This window comes from Pygocentrus nattereri, chromosome 15 (genome assembly GCF_015220715.1).
Source record: "Pygocentrus nattereri isolate fPygNat1 chromosome 15, fPygNat1.pri, whole genome shotgun sequence".
NCBI lineage: Eukaryota > Metazoa > Chordata > Actinopteri > Characiformes > Serrasalmidae > Pygocentrus > Pygocentrus nattereri.
Window position 1 is genome coordinate 37,876,723 of NC_051225.1, and position 10,152 is coordinate 37,886,874.

At 42.1% G+C, this 10,152-nt stretch overlaps 1 protein-coding gene across 1 annotated transcript; it reads right to left on the reverse strand.

The window, feature by feature from the left end:
- Positions 1-3,967: 3,967 nt before the first annotated feature.
- Positions 3,968-9,917, reverse strand: sdhaf2 (succinate dehydrogenase complex assembly factor 2). The gene is made up of 4 exons (XM_017718150.2): positions 9,776-9,917; positions 7,776-7,990; positions 6,196-6,305; positions 3,968-4,608 (listed from the first exon to the last, which is right to left on the reverse strand). The coding sequence occupies exons 1-4, from the start codon at positions 9,800-9,802 to the stop codon at positions 4,481-4,483; spliced, it is 480 nt and encodes a 159-aa protein (XP_017573639.1). The 5' UTR covers positions 9,803-9,917; the 3' UTR covers positions 3,968-4,480.
- Positions 9,918-10,152: the final 235 nt, after the last annotated feature.

The following is a 10,152-nucleotide window of genomic DNA, read 5'->3' on the forward strand; positions in this document are numbered from 1 at the left end:
CTTAGTGGATGCTCAAGGTAGGTGTTTCTAATAAAGTGGCCACTTAGTGGATGCTCAAGGTAGGTGTTTCTAATAAAGTGGCCACTTAGAGGAAGCACAAAGTCGGTGTTTCTAATAAAGTGGCCACTTAGTGGATGCTCAAGGTAGGTGTTTCTAATAAACTGGCTAGTGAGTGGACGCTCAAGGTAGGTGTTTCTCATAAAGTGGCCACTTAGTCGAAGCTCACAGTTGGCGTTTCTGAAAAGAGTAACCACTTAGTGGAAGTACAAGGTGGTTGTTTCTAATAAAGTGGTGCAGATGTTGCAGAAGTTTGAATTCGTGTCCCTTTCTAAATCACTATCCAGGTGAGTTTCCATCTTCTGTGGAGTTAACAGGCTTGTTTAATATTCCGAGGCCTTAGGCATTTGGCTCTGGCCTGAAGTTAATAAAGTGGGTTTACAATGTTCCAGATATTGTTGTAATATTTCAAAAAGACATTAGGCACCAGACTGGCTATGTGGCTGTGTTGCCACCTGGAGGACAGTGATTAATAATACAGTTCAGATTTATTTCATTTCTTCCCCTAAATTGGATCTTTTTTGATATATATGCAATAGAACATTTAATATGTTCATATTTTACTTGAAGGTTGCACATTACTGACTTCAAGAAACTCTTTCTTTAAAAAATTCTTTTAAGGAGCTTGGTGGTAAGTGATGCCTTTGATATAGTGATATAGTGAGTTCTATCTCTAGAGTATGTAGTTAGATAATTCACTGTCAGCTGGAGGCGCTGATATCCTAGGCTTTTAAGGGAAATTCTACCAATTTCTCACATTTTCTGCATGATTCAATAATTGAGACGTGAACAAAGTCATTCAGAGTGGCTCAGTGTGAAATGGGTGATTGTAGAGATTATCCACAACCACCAGTGAAAACAGTAAGTACACATTATTTGGGGACTATTTTGCCTCAAAACACTATTGTATGCAGTGTTGTATACACTCTGTATGTATCTACTTCCACCATTTCAGAAATACATTTATCTGAAGCCTTCTCAAAACTAATGTATTCATAACCATTTCATGAGATTTCTTTCTTTGAGGGAGTTTTTAGAGGTGGATGTCTTGTTTCCATCACCACATTAAAGAGGCCCCATACAGAAATCTGCTATATAATCATAAATGAACATGTACACTATATTGTCAAAAGTTTTCACTCACCCATCCAAATCATTGAATTCAGGTGTTCCAGTCACTTCCATGGCCACAGGTGTATAAAGCCGAGCCCCTAGGCCTGCAGACTGCTTCTACAGACATTAGTGAAAGAATGGGTCGCTCTCAGGAGCTCCAGCCTGGTACCGTGATCGGACGCCACCTGTGCGACAAGTCCAGTCATGAAATTTCCTCACTACTAAATATGCCACAGTCGACTGTCAGTGGGATTATAACAAAGTGGAAGCGATTCGGAACGACAGCAACTCAGCCATGAAGTGGTCGGCCACGTAAAATGACAGAGCGGTCAGCGGATGCTGAGGGGCATAGTGCGCAGAGGTCACCGACTTTCTGCAGAGTCAATCACTACAGACCTCCAAACTTCATGTGGCCTTCAGATCAGCTCAAGAACAGCGTAGAGAGCTTCATGGAATGGGTTTCCATGGCCGAGCAGCTGCATCCAAGCCTTACATCACCAAGTGTAGTGCAAAGTGTCGAATGCAGTGGAGTAAAGCGCCGTCACTGGACTCTAGAGCAGTGGAGACGTGTTCTCTTGAGTGACCAATCACGCTTCTCCGTCTGGCAATGGATTAGTCTGGGTTTGGCGGTTGCCTGGAGATGGTACTTGTCTGACTGCATTGTGCCAAGTGTAAAGCTTGGTGGAGGGGGGATTATGGTGTGGGGGTGTTTTTCAGGAGTTGGGCTCGGCCCCTTAGTTCCAGTGAAAGGAACTCTTAAAGCTTCAGCACCAAGAGATTCTGGACAATTTCATGCTCCCAACTTTGTGGGAACAGTTTGGGGACGGCCCCTTCCTGTTCCAACATGACTGCACACCAGTGCACAAAGCAGGTCCATAAAGACACGGATGAGCCAGTTTGGTGTGGAAGAACTCGACTGGCCTGCACAGAGTCCTGACCTCAACCCCATAGAACACCTTTGGGATGAATTAGAGCGGAGACTGTGAGCCAGGCCTTCTGGTCCAACATCAGTGTCTGACCTCACAAATGTGTTTCTGGAAGAACGGTCAAAAATTTCCATAAACACTCTCCTAACCCTTGTGTAAAGCCTTCCCAGAAGAGTTGAAGCTGTTATAGTTGCAAAGGGTGGGTCGACATCATATTAAACCCTATAGATTAAGAATGGGATGTCACTCAGGTTCATATGCGTGTGAAGGCAGACGACCGAATACTTTGGGAGCATAGTGTATTTTATAAAAAGCATGGCATATACACTCACCGGCCACTTTATTAGGTACACTAGTAAACGCTAGTAAAAGGCTGGACCCCCTCTTTCACCTTCAGAACTGTCTTAATTCTTCATGGCAGACTTTCAGCAAGGTGTTGGAAACGTTCCTCAGAGATGTTGGTTGGTTATTTGAGTTCCTGTTGTCTTTCTATCATCTGGAACCAGTCTGCCCATTCTCCTCTGACCTCTCACATCAACAAGGCGTTTTCGTCCACACAACTGACCGCTCACTGGATATTTCCTCTTTTTCGGACCGTTCTCTGTAAACCCTAGAGATGGTTGTGCGTGAAAATCCCAGCAGATCAGCAGTTTCTGAAATACTCAGACCAGCCCGTCTGGCACCAACAACCACGCCACGTTCAAAGTCCCTTAAATCCCCTTTCTTCCCCGTTCTGATGCTCGGTCTGCACTTCAGCAAGTTGTCTTGACCACCTCTACACGCCTAAATGCAGTGAGTTGCGGTACACTGGTGAGTGTATATACACACCGACAAAGCTCTGTACATAAAATAGCAATACTAAATACAAATTTACCAATACTAAAGTACTTAATACTTCACATCTATAACATTCAATTTGCTATATTCAATCAGGAAATAATGAAGTTAACTCCACCTGTTAAACAAAACCCCCGAAACATCTTCATAGCTAAAGTCTACAGTTATTAACAACAGAAACATACAGACAATACACCACAGATTCTAAAGTTTACAGCCAGACAAAGCAGTTTTTCACATAATTTATGTACATTATGTTCAGACGTTTCATGAGAAAGTAATTTAGAAGCTAAACCAGCCAAGTTACTCACAGCTCTGCCTCAAAAATTCATCAAACTGACCACTGGATTCTGTCATCAGCGTCTTTCCAGTAACAGGTTTCCAGTTATTTTCTACGTGCAGGTTTGTGTGCAAACACTGTCCGCTGTAATGGACTATACACGTCAAAAATACGGTTCTTTAAGGGTTCTTTAGTAACGTAAATGAATCTATTTAGACTTATCTATAGAACCATTTCATGCTTAAGTGGTTCTTTGTACAGGGAAGGGGTTCTTGGAGTGATGGAGAATGTGTTGCATATGGTGCTATTGTTAAGCCTGTGTACAACAGAAGAACCCATTTAAGTGCTCTATAGAACAATTTTCAAAAAGGTGATCCAAGATATTTTCATCTATCTGAAGAACGATTTCACCATGCAAAGAACCATGTGAGCATGATGCTTTAACGATACGCAACATCTTAAAGTACACAACTCATGGCTCTTAGCAGAACCACGGCCTTCGCGTCCCTTGAAGAACCTGGCACAGCAGATAGAGATTAGGTTAAAAGCCCATAGCACTAGAGCTGCTGTAACGCACTGCCTGCATCTCGGTGACTCCTTTAGCTTCCCTTGAAATAAATAATGCATTAAAACAGTCATTTTCTGCTGGAGCTTCATAGGAGATGGGTTCAGTGTTCGGTTTAACATGGAGACATTACAGCCATTGATTTCACTGTAATTTACATAAATATGCTTAATTTCAGACGCCACACAGTCACTGATTAATATAATCTTTAATACAGCACATTGTAGTTTCACCTTATAATCACTGTACAAGCTCAGTAAAAGCAGTAATTACGTCTGTCAGTGTTTCTCTGTGTTTAACTCACTTTGGTTAAACAGGCGTTGCCACCAAAACTGCCGCCATACTGAGGGGTCATAAGAAGTTCACTATTTACATAATATTTAATTCTGAAAATTTAACGCCTCGTTACAGTAGCTGATGTAAATGTACTGGATGAGAGGATCAAAATAAATAAACAACAAGAAGCTCGTCCCGTAAAATCTGTCATGTGAGGCTGGTGTTCTTGCAAACGAGGCTTACGGGAACCGTTTGGCCAAAAATGCTGAGAGTGCATAAAGAATAAAAGCTAGCAGCCTGCAGTTAGCACTAGCCTTTATTGTTTATTTATTATTTGGTCAACCAATGCCTTTAAATGTGCTATGACATAGTGAGGGACTTTAGCTTTGTGTTAGCGCCCCCTGGAGATGACAGGTGGGCAACGCTTCACTGGCTTTTATCAAGATATTCCAGGTTCGGAGCATCCAGCCTCTGCTCCATCTGCCTGTTCTTCGTGAACTCCTTCAGCAGATCCATCACTTCTCCTTGGTAGACATCCGGTGTTGGCTTTACCTCTGAGAAAGAGCACAGAGAATTATATTAAAGTATTTAATATAATAATAATTTAATAAAATATTAAATACTATGTTTACACAGTGCTTTATTAAGGTTTACTGTAAAAACACTGCATGTGGGGGATTGCTGAGCCACTGGGCTGCAGTAACATAACTTCCCCTCTGTATCTGCCACCGGCAGTGATGGACAGTAACTGAGTAACTGAGTAAATGTAATTAGTTTCTGTACTTTAGTATTTTTGGTGTATCTGTACTGAAGTTTCTCCGTTCTGGACTTTCTCCTTTCACTCCACTACATTTCAGAGTCTAATATCCGACTTTTTCCTCCTACATTCTGAGAAATCTGTCGTTCCTTTTGGTTTCTGTGTGTATAAAAACGTCACATGTCAAAACGAAAGAAGCGCAAAGCCACAGCACCAATCAGGGCCCAGCGGTCACTTTGTTTAGAGCTGGTTTTGACCTGTTGGTCATACCGACCCAGTGCAGCACGCGGTTCAACGTCAGCGCAGCAGCGTAAAACTTTGGGAGAGTCTGTTCAACATAAATGATGAACTAACCTAACTTTGTGTAAATAGAGCTCAATATAGAAATATGTCCACATATGCAGTCGAGACTGACGCGGCTTTTTTCTGAATTTCTACAAACACCATTTCATTTTATAGTAAATGAGTTTGGGCTGGTTTATGTTTATGAACAGACGCCTACAGATCAACATAGTAAAGGAGCTCATCTGTGATCCTGAGTTTAAAGCCAGTTTTTATTCAACTTAAACTTGGAACTAAGTTGTAAATAAATCTGAAACTGAAACTTTGCTTGTGTGTAAAAAGTGATTTCAGAGCCACTCGGTTCTCCCTGATGGAAACTGTTTACCTTCAGTGTTTTGTGCTTCTGATCATTTTAATAGACGTCAGCGTCACTAATTAATGACGTTCTATTAAAAGACTGGTTTACCAAGAGAGACGCTGGAGGACTTTCACCTGAAATGAGTTCATGAAGCCAGTCTGGTTATAAAAATGATAACAGGACATCAGAGCCAGAATTACTCTTTTAGTACTTTTACTTTATACTTAAGTACATTTGAAGGGAAATACTTTAGTACTTTTACTCAAGTGGAGGTCTAAAGGGAGGAACTTCTACTTTTACTGGAGGAATATTTTTCCTTGGGGTTCTCTACTTTAACTCCAGTACGATTTGTGTACTTCGTCCACCTCTGGCAACCGGTTACCCAAGTGTGGGTAAGTGTGACGCGCTGTCTCGGATAAACAGAATTTTCCAAGTGTCCAAGTGTTAAAAAACAGTTCATGTTTTAAAAAGGCACATAAACTAAAACCTGAACAGATAGTTGGTTTAAGCAGCTGCAAACCAGGGGTTTGGGGTTTTTTAGGGGGCTGGGCTCCACAAAGATCCATTTCTGTACAGTTTCATAACCTAACATTTTAAAACAAAAATAAAAATAATAACTGTGCAGAATATGCTGCAATTTAATTATATCCCCTATTTAAAGGTCCTGAAGACGTTTGCTTGGAGTTATGTGTGCGTGTTTATCGCAGAAGCTCTGTCAGAACTTCTCTCTCTTCTGTAGCTCACCTGTTGCCCAGTAGTAGATGTCCCAGTCGTTGCTTGGCTCATTGATTAGTCTATCATACTGACGCAGCTGAGCTTCATTCATACTCTCCAGATACTGCTTAGCAAAAATGCTAATGCAAAGGCAAGAAAAGAGCGTTAGGAGATTTGGAGCGATGAGGAGACGCAGTGCAGGTAATAGCATTAACAGGAATAAAAAACAGAAAACATCCATCCATCCATCCATCCATCCATCCATCCATCCATCCATCCATCCATTCCTCCATCCATCCATCCATCCATCCATCCGCTTATCCGGGTCGCGGGGGCAGCAGCCTAAGCAGAGAGGCCCAGGCCTCCCTCTCCCCCGCCACCTCCTCCAGCTCTTCCAGAGGAATACTGAGGCGTTCCCAAGACAATCGAGAGATATAATCCCTCCAATGTGTCCTGGGTCTTCCCCGGGGTCTCCTCCCTGTCGGACATGACTGGAACACCTCCCTAGGGAGGCGTCCAGAGGCCATCCTTACCAGATGCCCTAACCACTTCAACTGGCTTCTCTCAACGTGGAGGAGCAGCGGCTCTACTCCGAGCCTCTCCCGAATCGCCGAGCTTCTCACCCTGTCTCTAAGGGAGAGCCTGGTGACCCTCGGAGAAAAGCTCATTTCGGCCGCTTGTATCCGCGATCTCGTTCTTTCGGTCACTACCCAAAGCTCGTGACCAGAGGTGAGAGTTGGAACGTAGACTGACTGGTAAATTGACAGCTTCGCCTTCTGGCTCAGCTCTCTCTTCACCATGACGGACCGGTATAGGGAAAATATCCGTATTGCTAATAATCTGTGTGCACAGTAGTCCAGTACAAAAGTGGACTGTACATGCACATTGGTGTAAACAAACGCTGCAACTCTTCCACATTCCATTAAAAGACATTTTACACTGTGCTTTTGTTTTATACTTCTGACTCCACCCACTAAACAAACAATACAAAACAGAGTTAGTGTCATACTTTGTGCAGTCGCACCATTTTACCATCTTAAAAACACCAAGACGTTTTTTTTCTTTATTTTACTCTCCAGTCATCATAATTTTAACACTACAAAGTCTGGTCAGTAGGGGGAGCAGTGCACTTACTGCTCCACCTCAAACTCCACCTATGAGCACAGCCACAGTCGTTTTACTGGCTGCCTACCGCATGAATTAAGCCGTGATTCATGTAAATAATATGTTAATGAGGTGGTGGTAGGCTGGTGCTTGATTTCACGCACTGGTCTTCACTTGCGCTCAAATATCTGCTCATTTTCACGTTACACGGCTGTTTAAGCGAATCAGATGCAGAGTAGTTTCTGCATCATTAAAGGCGGTCCAATCTGCACTATTTCATATGAGAGCCCGTCTCGATGGAAGTTGACTGTGCATTACAAATATGGCACAAAGAGACAGGATCGAAAAACAAAAGCTCCTTTAATTCACTGTTTTTCATCTATGTAGAGTTTTAAAGTACATGAGACGTCATGTTAACGGAAATGAGCAAATGAAGCCAACAGGCACGTTTCGGCAATAAAGTTCTGGTATATTATTCACTCCTCAGTGCTGTAATGTGTTCTAACCTGAGAAGGATGCAGTTCTCCAGCATGCCTCTCTTTCGGCTCTCGTAAAGCAGACGCTTCCTCTTGATGTCCAGAGATTCATTTCTTTTCTCCTGCCATGGTGGCAAGGGTATCTCTATCAAATTTGGTTCTGGGGAATCACCACGGTAACCTCGGGTCACCACAGGTCCTGCAACAGCCGGCCGCAGGGAAGTCCGGCAAAAACCGAGGATGAGCTGGTGACCATAAATAATCATGAATTATAAAAAAATACAAAATATTGAGAAATTATAGTCAGACCCATTCATGTGACGTAATATGTTTTTACACATCACAGGATCATTTTTTATCTATTCGTGTGATTATTACTAGTATTCCTTAACTAAACTAGCAGCAGCGTTCACTGGAGTCAGTTATTGAGGAGGTACTTTCATGCATTAATAATTCTTGCATGGGTATAGGGTCCTTTAATATGAGGGAAACCCTGTATATGAGTTTACAAAGCATTCATGGAGTTCCACTGTTGCTTCATACTACTATTTTATTAGGCTTTAAGGGGAATATTGCCAATTTCAAAATTCTACATAATGAAATGTAAACATTCAGAGCGGTTTGGTGTGAAATCCTCTGTTCTAGAGAAACTTACATAGTCAGAATCGTTCACTTTGGTGGTGATCGGACCAGAGGTCCACCTCTAAAAGCTCCCTCACAGAAAGTTCCTGCATGAAGTAGTTATGAATTCACTGCCTGATGACTGAGACGCTGTTTTATGACACTTTTTCTGATGAGCTTTTGGCTTAAAATGTATTTCAATCCATTCATGGCTGAGGAATATATGCAGGGTGTTGCGAGCAGATTCAGATTTTCAGATTTATGCCTTACCATCATCAACACTTCACATAAAAGCTAAGAAGATGTGCAGGTTCACAGCTGTCTATATCTGTGTGGTAGTCATGGTGACCCCTGGTTCCCATCACCACCACTGTAAAGACGTCTGAGTCTCGACAATCAACAATTTCACACCAAATCACATCTAATTATGTTTACATCTCAAGAATTTCTGAATTTTTCAGAAGTTTTGAAAAAAAATTAATTGTCCATATTGCTATTCTTAGTTACAACACATCGCCCTCAGGCTTATTCCAGGTTTAGATTTATCAACAACCAGGTCTTCTTTGATAAGCATAATTGTTCAGTCTATTGGGAGCACATTTCTGCGCAAAACAGACAGTTAAACCCTTTGAAAAACCGCTTGGATAACCAAAGTTTAACCATCGACACTTCTCAACTAGCTGCGACACAACGTACAACGGCATTATGGGAGTTGTAGTTTTTGGCGGGGCGTGCTCCGACCCGCTCACGTTCAAGTGTCTCATTTTGAAAACTACAACTTAAAAAACACGAACTAAAATCAGGAGGTAAAAGAACTGACGCTCTTAAAAATATAAATGTATTTCATAAATCCAGCTAGATTGATGTCCTTTTGTAAAACACTGGGAAAAATTCAGAACTTTCGTTATATCAGTTATCAGTCCCCGTCTAAGAACAGAGCGGAAGATTTCGTAAGAACGACAGACGAGCTAACTCAACCCTGCAGTGACCTTAACACGGTTTCTCTAACGAGGCTCAGGCTTTTCCTATTTGCCAGCTTCTTGTTCAAACGTCCCCGTTCCAGGTAACTAACAGTGCTGCACCGTTTAAGGTGGATCGGGTAAATTCAAATTCGAAGCTTGCGAAAAAGAATCTAGATTCAGCCTCGTGTTTCCCTCCTCTAACGCAGTCCCACGAAATATGTCCATCTCTCAGCCGTCCAACAACACTAAGAAGAATGAATAAAATATAAAACATACACTATAACCCATATTTGGTATCACTTCAATAGAAAGCCAGGTTAGCTTAGGCAGTTTACGCTATGTAAACATGATGTACCCTACCTGGATGTTCAGCTTATAGCCTTTTTTACTAACGTTGAGTAATAATAAAGGCGTAATTATTACCATATAACACACAAACCTACTCACTCTCTTGGTAAGCGTGGATGAAAGCATTACGATCCTTTTACTTTCGGCACAGCAGCCAGGAATCAGACAAGTCACGCTCAGCCTGGGTTACATTTCCCACCCATATTCCGTCTTTTCTGCGCTGGGATTTGCCGATAGGATCCCCCAGACCGCTGGGATTGGCTAACAGTGTAAGGAACTATCCAATGGTAGCACGCGAAGGGCGGGACTTCGGGAAAACGGGTGGGTGACAAAAATCGCGTTTATGTTCGAAGAGGACGAAAATGACAGCCCTGATTACATTTTTACACTTTAAGTTTTACACGTATGTTTTCATCGCCACATATCAGCGAACATTAAACGATGTCCGTTTAAAAAACATGTCAGTTTTTAAAGAC

What these genes read in the sequence shown, in the direction of transcription:
- sdhaf2 (XM_017718150.2), bottom strand. Translation starts at nt 9,802, where the DNA reads ATGCTTTCATCCACGCTTACCAAGAGA. An exon ending in CATCCACGCTTACCAAGAGA is followed by an intron (nt 7,991 to 9,775) that starts GTGAGTAGGTTT and finishes TATGGTCACCAG; the next exon opens with CTCATCCTCGGTTTTTGCCG. An exon ending in CATCTACTACTGGGCAACAG is followed by an intron (nt 4,609 to 6,195) that starts GTGAGCTACAGA and finishes GCTCTTTCTCAG; the next exon opens with AGGTAAAGCCAACACCGGAT.